The sequence below is a fragment of the Protopterus annectens genome, chromosome 10.part0 (assembly GCF_019279795.1).
Source record: "Protopterus annectens isolate FY-2018-M chromosome 10.part0, PAN1.0, whole genome shotgun sequence".
NCBI lineage: Eukaryota > Metazoa > Chordata > Ceratodontiformes > Protopteridae > Protopterus > Protopterus annectens.
Genome location: NC_056744.1, coordinates 786,657,908 through 786,676,620, shown reverse-complemented (window position 1 = coordinate 786,676,620; position 18,713 = coordinate 786,657,908). Strand labels below are relative to the sequence as shown.

The following is an 18,713-nucleotide window of genomic DNA, read 5'->3' as shown; positions in this document are numbered from 1 at the left end:
CATGCGCATGGATTTTTGTTTTATGAATTACATGTCATGCAACACAGCACTGCGCCACAATTCTAGGACATGGCTATTGTACTATGGGTGTACCCATTCTGTATACATGAGCATATGGGTCACGTGCCTTATTTTCACCCTGACGTGCATACCTCACACCAACATGTATTCATTGTACAGTGGCAGTGATTCACAGACAGTGATGCTTCTCAGAGTTAAGGAAGGGTTCTGCTTGGTAAAGTATGTCAGTAATAACAGCAAACTATTTAGTGGATGTCCGTGAAAGTGAGGCAGATGTAGTGGTGTATGTGTAAGAGGGAACCCATAACAATGTCTTGAAAATGATCATCTGTCTTTGGCAGGGGAATTCAAACTGTAATCACAGAAACCAGGGAAAGACATGTCACAAGGGCATGTGGGGTTCCAGGGTCATATGCTGAGGCATGACCACAGCATGTAAATGGTAAGGGTCACCATACCACTCAACCTGTTAGTGCAAGAAATCTGGAGAAAGCCCAACAAAATGGGGTTTTACCTCATATCATGCGTTCCGGCCCCAAAATCTGGACAATACCAAGAAAGGAGGGGGGGTATCCATATTCATCAAGGACACCCACACCTCAAGACTGGTGGCAACGCACGATGCATCGGAGACCATCCAGGTGCAATTAACCATAGGCAAGACTGCTCTGCAAATTGTAGCATGTTACAGGCCACCCTCACAAACTCAGGAACCTCACATGGCCTTCCTGAAAACACTAGAGGGGATAAATGTATCACCAAACACCATCATACTAGGTGACTTCAATTACCCTAATATAGACTGGGAACACTACTCAAGCCCAAACACCCTAGCCCAAACGTTCCTGGAATTCATAAACTCAAATGCCATGGAACAACTAGTCACCATCCCCACAAGAGGAGATAACATACTTGATCTCATCATCACGAACATGGGAGCACAATGTTCAACACCGGAGGTGTACCCTCACTGGTGAGATCAGACCACAAACTAATCTCGCTGGAGGTCCTCATCCCACCCCACCTGAAATAAAAGACCACAGTAAAGAACTTCTCAAAAGCCGACTTCACACTTCTAAAGACTAGTGTTGTCTCCTTTAAGGCCCGGAAAACAGTACTCAAGCCGCTGAATCACTTACAAATGCCTTCTACCAGCACCTGCAGGACTGCATGGATAAGGCAATCCCAAGCAAAACAAAGACTCTTTGTACCAAAGGCAAGCATCCAGTCTGGTGGACCCCAGCCATAAACAAACTCTACAACAAAAGGAGGAAGCTACTACAAGATAGAGCAAAATCCTTAAAAGGTAAGACACCCTTGATCACTATAAGTAAAAACTAAGAGCTCTCATAAAATCATCCAAAGCAAATTTCGAGAGAAAAATAGCTAAAGACTCAAAAGACAATCATAAGGCCTTCTTTAGCTATAAAGAAACCTGGGAGGAAACTCCCAGATATGCTCAGAGCTAGTTCAAAATGATGTGAAGATTACTGATCCTACAGACATTGCCAACATACTGGCTGACAGGTTCAGTGCAAACTTCTCCCCCTCCCCAAAGGAGAGATATCTATACCAAACGATTGCAGCCCCCAAACATCTCCAGCCCAAGTGAGAACTGCTCTCTCCAAAGCAAAAACACAGCATCCATGGGACCTGATGGTGTCCCGGCTGTGTGCTCCATGAACTCAATGAGGAATTAAACCCACAGCTAGGACAGCTGTTTAATCAAAGTCTTACCTCTGGATACGCACTGCAACTGTGGTACCACTTCACAAAGGCGGTGCCTCCACCGACCCTGGAAATTACCGCCCATTAGCTTGACAAGCCTTATCTGCAAAGCCATGGAGAGGATCATAATGGACCTCATAAATAAAGACATAGGAATTTGCAGACTTTGGATCCAACCCAGTTTGGCTTTGTCAAAGGCAGATCATGCCTTTTAAACTTGGTTGACTTTTGAAACAGTCACCAAAGCCATTGATGAGGGAAAGGCAGTCCATACAGCCTACCTCGATCTGGCTAAGGCCTTCGATACAATACCCCATTCGGGTATCATTGAAAAACTCATCAGCTTAAATGTCAACCCATACATCACAAGATGGGTTGCAAACTGGCTGAGTGACAGAACCCACAGGGTCAGAGCTGCTGGCGCCATGTCAGACTCAAAGCCTGTCACAAGTGGTGTCCCACAGGGCTCAGTCCTGGGCCCACTCTTGTTTGGCATCTACTTTTCCAGTACAAGCAAACACAGGAGGGTTATGGCTGACAAAGTTTGCAGATGACTGCAAACTGGGCGCCATAGTAGAAAACACATCTGACACAGATATCCTTCAGAAGGGTCTCACAGAAACGGATAACTGGTGCCAGAGCCACGGCCTAAAGTTAAATGCCAAATGCATAGTCATACCCTTCGGGAAAAACAAGGTTACCCCTAGCTACCAAATAGGTGGCAATCCACTGAGCACAGAAGAAGTTATCAGGGACCTGGGGACCCAGGTTGATAGTAGTCTGTCATTCGACACCCATGTAGCTAAAGTAGTTAGGAAGACCTTCTACATTGCCCACCATATCATGAAGGGATTCTCATCTAGATCAAGGGAGGTCATAGTCTCCCTTTACTCATCACTCATCAGACCAATGATTGAGTACAATGCCCCATTCGGAATGTATCTGACCCGACACTTGCAGCAGCTGGAGAGGCCACAAAAGTTCCTCACCAAAAGGATAAAGGGTCTCAAAAATCTGTCCTATGCTGCCCGACTGAAAGAACTCCAGCTCTATTCAGTCGCTTGCTCAGAGGTGACCTTTGCCTAACATACAAGGCCATGTCAAACCCAGATTTGATGAATATGCTTCACCTCAAAAAATCTAGATCCATCAGAGCCACAAGGGCGGGAGACTTAAACCTTGACACGGCTATTAATAGGACGTGCTGGAGGGATAGATTCATCACCCAAAGACTCCCTATGCTGTGGAACAAAATCCCGGTACATGTGAGGCAGAGCACCTCGCTGGCCTTGTTCAAGAGAAATCTTGACCAATGGATGGGAGATCGCAGATATACCCCAGGGATTACCTCAGTGTCACTGCTCGACAGAGGCACAGAAAAATAATGGGTATAGTTCCCCATACTAAAGGGGTGGCCTAAGCCACAAAACGATGGGCTAGGCTTGTAAATGCCCTCGGGCAGATAGCCTAGTATGAACCTATGAACCTATAATCTTAGAAAGTTGCTAGAGTAACAGGGTTTGTTTTAACGTACATTTTCTGAAGGATTGGAGGACTGAAACTCAAATCTATGTCATTATTTAGTAACTTCAGTCCTCAGAGCAATCCAGTGATTTGCCAGAAAAACACAAATGTTATGAGAAACAGACCAAAAATAGGAGCCAAAAATCTGGACATTTTGTGGAAACCTGGACAAGTGAGCAGTATGAGAGTTACTTGTGGACATTTAGCCTTACACCTCTGGTTGGGCATCATCCAGATCATGGGCAATGAGGCTTATCAGGCTCAACACACAGAAAACCCTCCCTTCCTCCATCAGAGTCCATGTGTATGCCTCTATAGTTCTACCCCCTTCCCTGGCATGGATAGTATTAAACCCCAACACCATACACCAACATAGTGGACACTGCTTAAAGTTATACTGCTTAAGTTGGATCCCATCACCAAGGGATATAATTCCTGCCTCTCTACAACCTCTCATAGTATATGGCTACTGTGTCCATCCCCCATGAACCTATCCTATTATATACTGTTACAGTTGCCTGTCAGTGACCCCACACCTGTGTAAATGATGATGAGTTGTGCCCTTCCCACCTCAACCCATGCGGGTATGGTGACATCTAATGCTCAGCATGGCCAGTCCTTGCACTGCCCTGTATTGCCTTTGTGTGGCAATGCATGTATTATTTTATTCTGTGCTGCCTGTGTCATGGCCAACGGCTATTGTCCAGATGTCACCTCAGTGCCAGTGTTGCCAATGCCTTATGCCTGCCTCTGCCTTTGCTGTGGTACTGCTATTGCATGTTCCTCCCCAACTCAGTATCTTGCCCTTTTGCTGTTGCTATCATTGATATGGAAGGTCCTGCCAAGATGTTCTCCCTCATTTTCCATCTGGTTTCATAAAACCATGTTGTGCAGACTGGCACAAACAAAATTCTTGCTTTAGATGTCTGGACTGTATTGCAAATCTCTTCCTAATGGGTCTAGGCAACAGAAGCATCTCTTCTGTAGGCTGAACACATGTACCATGTTATTTCATGTTTCTGCAAAAGCTGTTTTATAAGTCATTTCCTCCATGGTCTGGAGGGTATATATCAGGGTTAAAAATCAGGAGTGTAAATCATAACCCAGCATCATCTGCAGAATACAGCAGACAACATATTATATATAACTTGCTTCCTGCTTGTATAACATGTACATATATAAACTTGTCTATTTAGCCTGCTTGTGCACCTACCAACCAGGTAACCTTCAAATGTGTGAATCATGTGAACTGCCCAGGTGACACATGGATATATTGTAAATAACGCCTGGGCATTACAGACTACCTGATGGCCCAGGAAGTGGAAGCTCTTCCTGCTCATATATCATAAGCCCTCCGGATCTGGTAGGACCCTGGCAGCAATATGTGTGAAATTTGTGGCTCTAAGACCTGAGGGAAATTGGCAATGTCATAAAAGGTCTGCATTGTGTTGATTCTCTCCTGCAGTGTCCTTGAGAACCAGATATAGCTTGGGGAGAAGTAAGCATGCCCAAACATTGCTTCCTTGTATGGCACCCCTCCTCCAAGAGACAATATGGCACCTCATGTTCTAGACCATCCCACTACCACCTAAATATAAAATCTTTCTCCCTTGCTGACTTCTGCAGTGACCATAATGTTAAGTGTCTGGATCACAATCAGGGCATTATTTCCTCTGCACAATGAAGCTGACAGTAAGGACAAACACTGGCAAGGTTCATACTTACACACAGACAAATTAGTAATGCGATACAGTTAAACCATTCAAAATTAGTATAGACACTAGTAAATACATTTTAGTAAACATATAAATCATAACATACTATGTGAAGTTGTTCAATGAAGTTGTTCAATCTCGCTGTTCATTCTTTACTGATGGGTTCGGAGCCGATCCCTTGGCTCCGATATGGCCAATTGCAAAGCTCGAGGTCTTCAAATAGCTCGAGGCCAAGTCCCTATCCTATGATGCACCTGTGAATTACCTCAGATCTAGTTTGCCGCTGCAACAGATCGGAGGTTCTGATTTAGCTCGGGACAGATAAGCAATTTTTTTTCATTAAAATCTTCTAAAAAAGTTTTTTGCTAGTTAGTATAATTAGATAGGATTGTTGATAAAGCACTTATAGCTTTTCAGTGTGTTTTCCCTTCCCATTTACTGTTTTTGATATTATTCTAGTTGGGCTCTTTTAGGCCTAGTTAGTAGTTTTCCTACTTGGTGTGGTCTGTCTAGCCTTCGTTTTTTTAGATAAGGATTAGTACAGTAAACCTCAAATAATATATATAAGGTTATTGTTTCCTTTTTTTTCAGCTTGATGTGTGTTATTCAGTGACCTTTGTCACATTTCTTAGTTTTAGTAACGTAGATTTACTGTGAGGTCTTTCTAGCCTTCTGTATTTTGGATAAGGCTTAGTTCTTTATTACTGTTAAAAAAATTTACAGTAAACACTACTTATTTTAGATAAGATTGTTGTTTCTCAGCAGCTATCTGTTTTTTCATAGTCTGCTTGTGTGATATCACATTTATATATTTGTGTGTGTGTGTGTGTGTGTGTGTGTGTGTGTGTGTGTGTGTGTGTGTGTGTGTGTGTGTGTGTGTGTGTGTGTGTGATTAGCCTGCTTTTATTAAGGCTTGTGTAGTATTTTTTTCTATTGTGTGAAAAATTACTGTTATAGTTTTTTTTGTGGTAACAGTAATTTGTTTTCTAACAGTGCTATGGCTGCCCAAGATAAGCACCCTAAGTCTGGGTTCAAAAACTGCCCAAAGTGTGGCCAGAAAATGTCAGTTACAGACAGCCACATTAACTGTGTTTACTGTCTAGGGGCTCTGCATTTGCAAGACAGTTGTGCCATTTGTCATTCCTTCTCCACTAGGGCCCTGCAGGAAAGGAAGAGGAAACTGATCGATAGAGGCTTGCTCAAGTCTTCATTTCAGGAAGCTTTGAGTGAACAGGATGGTTCCAGTAGGTCTTCAAAGTCTTCCAAGACATCAGACTCAAAAATCAAAGAAGGCATCGACTTCGGCTCCACTGCCCTCAGAGCTGACAGTCTTTTCCTTTCGGAGCCGGTCCCCAGTCTTGGAACCTGTCTCCGAAGCGCCAAAGAGTCCTATTCTCCAGTCGGTACCACCTTCGGTACGATCCTCTCGATCATCTATCAGCCTGTCGGATCTGGATGTGGATCGTGTGGTACAGAAGCTGTTGATAGCACCGGCATTAGCAAAAATGTTATCGGCTTCGACCCAAATGGCTTAGGAGCCGAATTCCATTGCACCAACTCTTACTATTCCTCCTCTGAGCCATGCTGGTTATTTGGAGTTGGTGGAGGCAGACCTGATGTTAGTTGTACCCTTGGAGCTGACGCCTGCTCCAGTGTCTTTGGCTCCATGTACTCTGATGTCCTCGGAGACTGTCGAGGACTCTAGAAGCCCACACTCTCTGGTCAGGTCCGGGGAGGATAGTCAGACCAACTTGGTTCAGACTTTGCCTCTCGGGTCCTCGGCTCGGATGAGCTCGGCTCCTACCTCGGGCTCAGAGCCCACTGTACTGGTGCTGGAGGCATCGATGGTTTCTTCAGATCTGTCAGCTCCCTCGCATCAGAACAGAGGTGCTTTCGATGCCATGAGGAGAGTCATGTCTCATATGACATCCTCAGCCTTGGGTCTGCCTTCCTCCTCCCCTAAAGTGCCTGTGTCGGCTTCTGACTCACACGTCCTGACCAAGCGGAGAGACCCAGAGCTTCAGGAAGCCCCAATGTGTGGCCCCTGCTCTTCTGAGACCTCACCAGAGGCTCCCACTGATGAGGTTCCCAGGAAGAGATTGTGCAAGAGGAAACACCTAGACTCCCCACAGGAGTCTCTCACATCGGATACTGACTTAGATGAGTCATAAGGGTCCCCATGGTCCCCCTCTGAGAATATCTCCTTTGCTGAGATACTTAAGATCCTTAGGCAGAGGGGTGACTGGCAGTCCAGAAGCCCTACTGAGGATGAGTCAGTTCTCCTGAAGACTTTCAGTCTTGACCTCCACCTCTTGGGTGTCTCTGCCCTTAGATGAGCTGATGCAACTTGTCTCACGAAGGGCGTGGGGAGTCTCCGAATACTATGGAGCCTGTCCCTAGGAGGCCTAATAAATTCATTTCTGCCCCACTTGACAAAACATTCTTAACTAAAGGTGTTCCGGTTGATGCCATGGTCATGGTGGCAGCCACCATGAAGGAAATGTCTGAGACTTCCTCGTCTATCCATCCTCCTAACAGAGACTCCAGGATTATGGATAGATATGGGAACAGCATGTTTAGTTAAGCGACTTTTGCTCTCCGTTCGCTGAACTATATAACCCATTTTACTAGGTTGCAAAGAGATCTCCTTAAGGAGTTGGGAGATACTCTTCAGGGTACAGTAGTTGCAGGAGCTTCTGACAAAGTTGCTGCCCAGTTCGCTACCCTAATTTCTATTGTCAACTCATCCATGCACTTCATATCCTATGCAGCTGATGGAACAAGTAGGGCAGTGGGTACAGGAGTTGCTCTTAGGAGACATTCCTGGATGTGCTTCTGTTCCTTCGTGGAGCCCTTCAAGTTATCCTTCGTGAACACTCCCTTTGATGGCTCATCCCTTTTTGGGCCTAAAGTGAAGGAAACCTTAACCAGGTGTGAACAGGATGGAAAGACACTGTCTGCCATCAGGGTCCATTTTTCCAACCCTACCCGACCCTACCCTAAAGGTCAAAGGGGAGGAAAAATGTGGTTCCAAAATGCCCAAGGAGCCTTTCAGGACACGCATGGTGAACCCCGCTCCAGGGGCAGAGGAGGGGGTAATAATGGAAGATGCAGACCTTGTGGCAGAGGGGGTCCGCAACACCAGGGTGACAGAGATCACTTCCCTGGGAAGCCCTACCAGTGCTCCTGAAAGAAGACCCAACTGTCCTGCTCTGGAGGCAGTTGAGGGGTTGCTTATCTTTGTACACAGATGCCTGGCTCAAAATAACAAAAGACAGCTGGGTACAAAGTATCATTTCCAGAGGGTATTTCATTCCATTCACCTCACCCTCCAATCATAAGAAAAATCCCAGACGTTCCAACCAGTTACAGGGAACAGGCAACAGTAGAGGTCCAAACGTTGCTAAGAAAAAGAGCCATCCAACCAATCCCAGCAGACCAGACAGGATCTGGAACTTACTCAAGATTCTTTTTGGTTCCAAAGAAGATGGGGAACTGGAGACCCATATTGGACCTCAGCAGACTGAACCAATACGTAAAGAAAGAGAAGTTTCAGATGGTCAAGCTTCAGTCTATACTTTTCTTCCTAGGGAAAGACAATTGGATGTGCTCGATAGATCTCAAGGATACATACTACCACATAAAAATGGCCAGGCCATCCAGGGATCACCTGCGCTTCTGGCTGGGAGCCAATCATTACCAGTTTTGAGCCCTGCCCTTTGGTCTCACTACAGCCCCCAGAGTGTTCACCAAATGCATGGCAGTGGTCACGGCCCACCTGAGGCATCTAGGATTCCAGGTGTTTTCGTACCTAGATGATTGGCTCCTTACCACCACCACCAGGCATCAACACATTCAGTCCAGGGCATCAACTCTGTCACTCTGCAATCATCTGGGCATTAGTCAACTCAGAAAAATCTGCCTTGTCGCCATCGCAGCATACCGCCTTTATCAGTTCAGAGTTGGACACCACCACCACCACCACCACACTAAGGCTTCCAATAGAAAGAGTCTCTCTTCTTCATCAACATGTCAGCATCCTGATATCAAAAGACAAAGCACCAGCATCGTAAATTCTGAAAGTATTAGGCATGGTGGCAGCAGCAATTCTAGCCATACCACTAGCTTGTATGCACATGCGGGCACTTCAATGGCTATTGTTCACTCAATGGTCTTAACAAGAGCTCCCCATGAATCGCACTATAATGATCAAAAATTCTTGCAAGAAGGACCTTCAGTGGTGGTTGACCTCACTTCATGTCAGGATAGGACGCCCATTTGTGCTACCCTTTCTAGTGGCCACAGTGACCACAGACGCTTCCCTGATAGGGTGGGGGGCATTTTCAGGGAAAGACTGCCCAAGGCACATGGACCGATTAAGAGACGCATCTGCATATCAATGTCCTAGAGATGAGAGCAGTACTTTTGGCATTGCAGTACTTTTAGGACTCTTCCTCTGGGTATGATTGCGATTCAGACAGACAACATGTCGGTGGTCTGGTATTTGAACAAACAAGGAGGAACCAGGTCTTACCCCCTTTGTTGTGAGGCTCTCAGAGTTTGGCAGTGGGCTGTTTCCATCCAACACTTTCTGTTGGCAATGCACATCCAGGGGAGAGCCAACGTGATAGCAGACAAACTGAGCAGTGCAATCTTGTTGCCCCACGAGTGGTCCCTCAGGAAAGAAATTGTGGACAGGATATTCCACATGTGGGTCCAGCCTTGCTGCAACCTTTTTGTCAGTCACATGAACATGAAATGCAGAAGCTACTTTGCCCTTATCCCCCTCCGGGAGAAGCATCAAGGGACGCACTCATACATGATTGGCCTCCGGTTCTCCTCTATGCATTTCCACCAATCCCACTGATACCCAATGTTCTACAGAAAGCAAAATCCCTGGGAAGGACCATCATTCTTATAGCCCCTCATTGGCCTCATCAGATTTAGTTCCCCTTCCTTTGACTTCCTCTTTTGGAGGATCCTTGGATTCTGGACCCCGTTCCAGAACTTCTGACACACCCGTTGGGGGACCTTCATCCCTCTCTGCATTCCCTGAAGCTGACAGCTTGGCTGCTCCAGTTCCCATCATAGCCAGGTTCCATAACCTTTCCAGTGAGACAAAACAGATTGTCTTCTCATAAATCTTCTACTAGAATGCTATATCTTAGCAAATGGAAGAAATTTTCTATATGGGCTCCTAAAAATAATATTGATCCTTACCATGCCCCTATGGCTTCCATCTTAGAATTCTTGACTATGATTTTCAACAAAGGAGCTGCAGCAGCAACCATTTAGGTTCAATTGGCTGCTACTTCTAATTTTCATCTTGGATTTGAAGGATTGAATATCATGTCTCACAAGTTATCCAAAGCCTTTCTCAAGGGGACTTTTCATATTAGACCACCTGTGAAATCTCCCTATTCCCCATGGAATTTAATTTTATGCTTTCACATATAATTCTCCTGCCATTTGAACCAGCTTCATCTTGTAATCTCAAGTTTTTGTCTTGGAAGACCATTTTTCTGGCAGCTATTACTTCTGCCTGCAGAGTGACAGAGCTTCAAGCTTTATCCATCAAGCCTCCCTATGTGATATTTCATGCTGACAGAGTATCACTTAGAAGAAATCCCTCATTCTTGCCAAAATTTGCACTAAAGCCAATCTCAACCAAGTTATTGATTTGCCAGTTTTCTTCCCCAATCATTCTAACAATTTAGAGTATATGCTGCACAACCTTGATGTTCATAGACAGCTCCGATTTTACTTGGATAGAACAAAAGATTTAAGGAAATTAGACCAGCTTTTTGTTTCATTCTCAGAATCCAGGATAGGGAGACCAGTGGCTAAAACAACTCTGTCTAAATGGTTATCTGATTGTATCACCTTTGCCTATTCAGCTGTCAGTATGCCCTTGCAACACAAGATTAAAGCTCACTCAGCCAGAGCAGTTTCTACATCATCTGCCTTTTCTGACAGACTTCCCATTGATAACATTTGTGCAGCAGCCACTTGGTCAAAACCTCAATACCTTTATCACTTACTACAAAGTTGACAAGGCCTCCAGGGACAGGGCCTCCTTTGGATCTACGGTCCTGAGAAATGTACTCCCGTGAGCCACCCGAGATTGATGGTGTTTGGGATGCTACCCATCAGTAAAGAATGAACGGCGAGATTGAACAACTTCACATAAAGAAGTTATGTACTTACCATAACGTTCCATGTTAGTTGTCTATCTTGCCTTCATTCTTACGTCCCTCCCTCCACCCCCTCCTGGGCTGATAGATGACCGAGATGTGGGATCCATCCTGTTTACTCAAACCTTCAATTCCTTTCTCTGGGAGTGAAAGAGTGACATATGGTATTAGCATATGCAGCAAACAAAATCTGAGGTAATTTACATGTGCATCATGGGATAGGGACTTGGCCTCGAGCTTTGCAATTGGAGCCGAGGGATCAACTCCGAACCCATCAGTAAAGAATGAAGGCGAGATGAACAACTTACATGGAATGTTATGGTAAGTACATAACTTCTGTATAAATTACGCAAGTTAAAAACAGAGTCATACACTAGTGCCTCAACTTCCATCCTTGTAGGTATACTGAAATCCTTAGGTAATTGCATAAACACTACAAATGATCATTAATGACTTATCTAGTCATTTTGTTAGATTATCAGCAAGGGAAACTAGGAGCTCTCCTCTGTGAGTCATGTTCAGTGTACTCAAATGCCTTTTAAGAAAAGGAGATTACTATCAATTAAAAAAATGCTTTGTGGCCAGTGCTGTAGCCACCTGACAAAGTGACTGTGTTGTCAGTTCTCAAACCTGTCCTTGTGAATTATTCTACAAAGGATAAATTAAAAGGAAGGTTTGGCTACCTACATACCTAAATTACAGATTCCAAAAGTGAAAATAAAATGTAATAAATCATGAATTGATAAAATCATATTTATTTATTGACATTTGATTACTGGGGAAGTTCGACTGGGTAGAAGCCCATTTTCAATGGATGCCCAGAGAGAAGAGCTCCAAATTATTAAAAAACATTTTAAGAACAATAAGTTTACAATCTTCAACAGTAAAGCAAAAACATCTGCAGTTTAAATAATTATAACAAATTAGGGAATAATATAAAAACATAGGTTAAGAATTGATACAAGTTATATGACAATCATTTAAAATTTATAGAAATTTTAGATGGCTTGTAGAGAAATTAGAGGCAAGTTAGTGTAATATAAACAGGAATTGCAATATTTAGTGATGGAAAAGCAGGCTTATGGCATATTTAGAGAAAATCGAGGAAGAGAATTTGATAGAAGGAAAGGAAGTAAGTGAAGAAGGGAGAGTAAGGAGGAATAAGGAATGAAAAGGTACTTGTTCACATTTTGGGATATGGTTATTTATTAATTTTAAGAAAGATATCACAGTGCCACTGATGCACACAGAATGGCTGACATCATCAATTAAGAAAACAGCCACATCCACATATCCACATAAATACACAAAATAAACATAGGAAAGAATGATCACTGCTTTAAAATAAATACACATGCATTAAACAGCCTTCCACAGACCAAAAGAGAATGTTCCCACTCAAACATAGGCAGCATACAGAAACTAAAATAGCACACGTCTGAAAGAAACACTTCAACAAAATAAGTTTTCTACCCATTTCAATAGTGCAAACAAGAACATTTTCTAAATTAAAAGGTACCTATAAGCAGTAAAATAAGAAAATATAGACCTAAACATTTGTCACTGTAAAAAATATACATCCTAATCCAAGCACAGATTGTTTATTAGCAAGGTGACATGAGGGCCTTCACTTCCCCCCTTTTCTACCCAGCAGAATTTAAGTATTTTCTTCTCCTACCATTCCACCCAGCATGTCAGTGGACAGTGCAGTCCCTGTTTCCTCTGATGACATTCTCTGCATGCCTTTTTCTGACCCCTGCATGAGACAAGGCTGTATTCTGCCATGAGTATCTAGCTGTGTACAGTGCACCTTGTAACAGGGTACATGTTAATTTTTTTTATGAATTACATGTCAACAGCACAGTATGTAGTATCCTTGTCCTGGTGCCACTGACTATGCTGCAAGATACTTTTGTTTGTTGTACCCCACTTCTAGTCTGTTTTATTTCACTTGAACTGAGCCTCAGAGCAGTCATCTGTAATGCCAGTGGTTATCTGTCATGACCAGTTACTGTCATATTTAGTTTCATTGATTCCAGTAACAGCTCAAACATGTGTTTTCCTTATAACTTCTGTTCATAATGATAATGCTTTATCTGTAAACATCTTTGATTTTATATGTATTCTTCACTCTCTTTAACTGGGTATGAGAACATTGATGTCTGTGCTGTGACAGAAACCTGGTTCAAGGCTCCTGAGAGCACCCCAGCACTATCAGGTTTCACCTCATATCATGCCCGCCCCCCAATCCGGACAACAACCAGAAAAGGAGGGGGTGTCCAGACCTAAAACCTTAATAATCCTTCAGCAGATGTACCCCATAAGCCACAAGCATACTATTAGTCTAAGAGCCTCATGCAACTATGCAGTGCCAAACAGCATTTTCATAAGGAGATGTAGAAAACACAGTTAATTAAAATAAACTGAATCACAAATAACTATTGTCAGTAGCCTGACAGCTGTCACATACATAGTTTACATTAACCTGCTCCTATATTTGACAATTTATGCAGCTAATATTATGCACTTAATTAAGCTGGTGAAACCCAGGTGTCTTATCTGTATGGACTTACATTGTGCAACTCTAACACATGATGAGAGTTATGAGGCCTGGTTTCAGCCCTTAAGCATCATAACACAATGTCATTACTAACTAGTACCCATCCTTATGTAAACCAATAATTTTTAAGAGTCACATGACATATTTCTGCTGAAAAAAGCTACCTTAGGTGTGCACTTTTATACACTGAGGTTAGGTCCTAAATAGCATTAAACATGACCACCAAGGTAGGCAGGATTGATGACGTTTCTTCAGATATTCATAATGTATTTCATGGCAATGATCACAATGCTCCACAGATAGATAAGGCTACTTCCATTTCTGACATGTGGGAAGTAGCCCACTACCAGAGTGATGTGGTATAAAACTAAGGTTATGAATTCCTCCATTATATTCTATAGAGCTTATCAGCATTTTCTACCCCAAAAGGGAACATCACTTGGAAAAGAACATTATGAACTTGTGTGGTATAACTTGGTCCCATGTTCTCTAGCAAAAGGTTATATATGAATTTGTTGGTCTCGGTGTCCAAGGGATGACAAAATACCTAGCTACTACAATTTCCCAATTAAGTAAATACATGGATAATTGATTAGTTCAGACTCTGTCTCTTATCCTAGATTTCCACAATGATCTACAGTCAATATCTAGTTCTCACCCACTTTTTAATTCATTTGTAAGTCTTGATTTGCCTTCTTTATCTGACCCTTCATTCCTGAATCCAACAGTTGATACTAGTGTTTTGTCACTGCACCTACATTGAAGATATTTGGAAGGGAACCACTTTAAATTATGTGCCATGGTCTGACAGGAGCAAATTACTTACAAATAATGAAAGGAAGTAGGCTTTTTACAAGAGATTAACTGTCCCTGGTTGTGAAGTCCAAGGTCACAGCTACTGAGTGAAAACTCTGAACCCTCGGGTATGTATCTCCATAATGTCCTTGCATATTTTTGCTAGAAGGTGCTTAGGAATGCACAGCCTTCTTTAAATATATCACTGAGTTCTCATTTCATCAACTAGCCTAGGAACGCTTCTTAGACATGTCATACATTTACCACTGTTAGTAGTGTGAACTGTTTTGGTCTTTAGAAATCTATTTTGCTAATTACTGGCTTTTCTTTCTTCAGTCTGGTTTTAGTTGCTATTGGTCACAGTAATAGTTATTTTGCTGAAAGTGACCAAGATATAAATATATAGCTATAGATATAGATATAAATGCCTGATGTTTTCAAATTACTGTGTATTAACTTGTTTTACATTCAGTATCTTTAATGCTATTGAAGAAACAACTTAATCAGATTGCAGTAAATTACTAGGTTGCTTGACCAGCCACAAAAAAAAATTACTTCAGAGTAAAAATTGTTTATGTCAGTACTAACATTTTTTTTCCCCATTTTAACTTTTAGATAAAAAATGAAATTCTCCTGTTAATTATCTATGTGTGTGGAAACCTGGCCTTTTTGATAGCTCTTCTAGTAGGGATTGGGCAGTCATAAGAAAATGGACTCCAGGATTATGTCAAGACCAAAGAAGCTCACCTTTTTGCTACAAGATTGGAATTTTTGGAAAGATGCTGTGCATAATGAACTACTTTAGTCATTCATCTGTATACCACAGGTTGTAAGCTACAGCTTGAATTAAGAAAATGAAGTTTGTCTCCGCAACAGAACCAAAGTTCCCAAAGAGAGAAAATGAATCCCATCCCAGATATGAATATTCAACTGTATAATATGAATCCCAGTTTGATGTTTGTAATTGTCACACACATGATTTATTTGTTACATGTACCATTTTACATTTTACCATTTAACTTTCATTTATTTAACAAAGGTACACATAACAATATTCATTTTTTTCATAATCCTTTTCACACTCTACAGCTCTTCCACATAATAGATGTATGATGCAATTCTGAAATTTTGAGTAAACCAGTCACATATTGCTGGCAAATATCCACATTTGTGTATAATATACACAGACATTTTCTACGCTATAATTTTGTTGACCAAGCTGTAATAAGAAATTAATATGGAGATGTTGAAATTATGGCTTGTAAACTGATATTTCAAAATAACTTGGATTTGTACATTAATGTTTTTTATAACTGAAAACAGTATAATGAATGAAAAACAGTAATTCTTGTTTATTTTATATAAAACAGATAAAGTATATTGTGTGTTTTTTATCAGAGTATCAGTTACATTTTTTTCATAAGGTGTTTTATCTGTATAAGTGGAAACTGCTAAACAAAGACAAACCCAATAATGAAAATATTTGTTTATGAAAAATGTTCTAGCTCCTTTTCTCATGAACAACTATTAAAACTTTCTATGGCTTATTTATCACAATGCATTGTATAAACTTTTATTATTATTGCTGAGAATTTCTCTTCAGTTGTCCCTCGGGAAATTGGCTATAAGAATGGAAACAGCCTTCATAATATATTGTAATAAGCAAACTTGAGGCTTCAATGATGCCTTTTTCTGATCATTGTCTTGTTTGGAATTTGTCAGACTCGGATCTTAAAAGTGTCTAATAGTCACATGACTCCAACGTTTGAGCTATTGTTTTCTTCTTACTGCTTGTAACACACCAAGTAAGTGGTTCTACATTCCTTAGTGTGCCGTAGCTCTGCTTTATTAAAACTTCACATCACAGTGACATAACATCAAACACAAAATATTTACAAAATTTACAAGGTATCACCCACTTTAAAATTTCCATTTTTTTTTCTGCCACAATCCAAGTATGATTGTAAATTCTTTTTTATAAGACCCATTGTGCTACTATTATTGGAACTGTCTGGGTATCCTTCTTCCACACTGCCCTCATTTCTGCCTGTAAATCCTGGTATTTTATAACTTTGTGTCTCTCTCGTAAGACACTGTAGTCACTGGGTGTAGCAATTTCAATGATCAATGCTACTTTTATTTTATTTTATCATCTCTCCATTCGGACTCCATATAGCATATCTTATTTTATTTCAGATATATTTTTCTATAAATTTTCAATTTTCTTTAAAAATCTCATATTATTAATATATTTTATATAAACATGTCCCAACATTTCTTCATCCCTATACCCATGCATATATATATATATATATATATATATATATATATATTTTTTTTTTTTTTTCCCTATTAATCCTTTGTTAATCTCCAATGGATCCTTCCCAGATCCCTCTAAATCTTGCTTTCCTTCTTTGTATAGCCTCCCTAACCTTCCACTGAGCATATTCCCAAGGATTAACTTAGCAGTATGTACCCATAAAATAACTCATAGACCCATCCTCTTCATCAAGCATATTTTCCAGATTTATGTTAGAGGAAACTGCCATTCTAACATCAATGTACCTCTCCTATTTAAACCATATTCTTCCTTTTTCTTCCCCTAATACCTTCCACAATTTGTGATACTTCATTTACAGAATGTTAATGTCATGCTCTTTTACCTTCAAAATGCAAAGCATATACAAAGATGCCAGTTATATTGTAGGATTTATCAAACACTGATCTCTTTTTATGTTTTTTTTTTGGTATACACTATCCCTTGCTTCGCCTGACTCAACCTAGATCCCCATAACGTGCTGAAAAAACTCTAAAATTACTTTCTCAAAGTTCCTCATCAAATCATAGGACATAACCACACAAAATATGCTAACATTCGTAAAACAACTGAGTGAAGTAAATATTTTTTTTTCTCAGAAGTCCTAGAAGCCTTTCAAACTTGTACAGTTTCCTTTGTTTCCTTAATAATCTTTCCCATTGCCACACCACCTCTGCCTCTGTAACAGAATGTATTCCTAATACTTCAGTCATAGCTCTAAAAATATATATATATACCAATTATCCTACCTGTATTCTCAAACTCTTTGTTTTTCTTTACTTAGCACAAACCCCAAACATACCAGCCACTCATCCATTGCTTTCACCACTTCCCTTACTCATACCATATTCTTCACTAGTATTACCAAATCATCTATATAGCTGATGATTAGCAGCAAAATCATCTGCTTTTTGTAAACTGTATTGCATTGTGCACATGCTGCTTAACCAGCTCTATCAGCGTTAATCACTAATATAAACAGAATCATACTCTAGGGACACCATTGCCTGACCCATTTTCCATCCTAACCTTTATACTTATGCTCCCATTAACTAAAGCTCTCTCCCTTATAGTCTAATATACCCCTTTCAATAATTCCACTAACCTCTCACCTACACCATACCTGTTCAGTTGCCCATGCTATAGATTATCTTTGGCCTTTTTTATATCACAAGCTATGTGTCTCCTTCAGTTTTGCGCTTTTTAATCTCATTCACTATTTCTTTAACTGTAACTAATATTAACATTCTCTTTTCTAACCCCATATATTACCTCATAAGCAATATACATCACTATCTCACCAAAATAATTCTGTAAAATTATTATTTTATAATCAACAATGCAAAGGAATATGGGATGCCAAGCGTTTAAATCACCTTTCTTACTTTTCTTCCATAAGAACTTAATTAACCTTCACAGACATTTCTTCATCTCTCAACCCTTTACCTAACCATTTATTTGATACCTTTAAAACTTTGCATTTTCCCATAATTTATCTGACTGTAATGTGTATATACCTCAGTCCATCTTCCTCCAGAACACTATCATCTTTCCTTTTTTGAGCGTTCTCCATTTCCTGTAGGGAGATCTCCCTTTTCAATAAAGTTTTATGTTCCTCTAATTGTCTTTACCCTCCATTTTATCTTCTGTATGTCCCTTTTTTTCATTAAAATGTTTGCCTTGAATATTCTTCTACACAGCCCATAATCTCTTCCCGATTTTTTTCATCTTTGCCCTGCTCTGTCATAACAACTTTCATCTGTCTTAATTTTTCTACCTAGTCCAGGTGTCATTTCCTTCTTTCCACCTTTAACCATATATATTTGCCTTAATAATACATTCTGGACCTTCAATGTAAT

The 18,713-nt window shown here is 40.9% G+C and overlaps 1 protein-coding gene across 2 annotated transcripts in view; it reads left to right on the top strand.

Annotated features, from left to right (window-relative positions):
• LOC122813344 (putative ferric-chelate reductase 1) overlaps nt 1-16,094 on the top strand; it is a 754,507-nt gene extending 738,413 nt beyond the window's left edge. For both annotated transcript variants that reach the window (XM_044085608.1, XM_044085607.1), the window contains exon 16: nt 15,153-16,094. In XM_044085608.1, the coding sequence (XP_043941543.1) occupies nt 15,153-15,242 (90 nt within the window). In that variant the 3' untranslated portion in view covers nt 15,243-16,094. The remainder of the gene's footprint in view (nt 1-15,152) is intronic.
• Nucleotides 16,095-18,713: the final 2,619 nt, after the last annotated feature.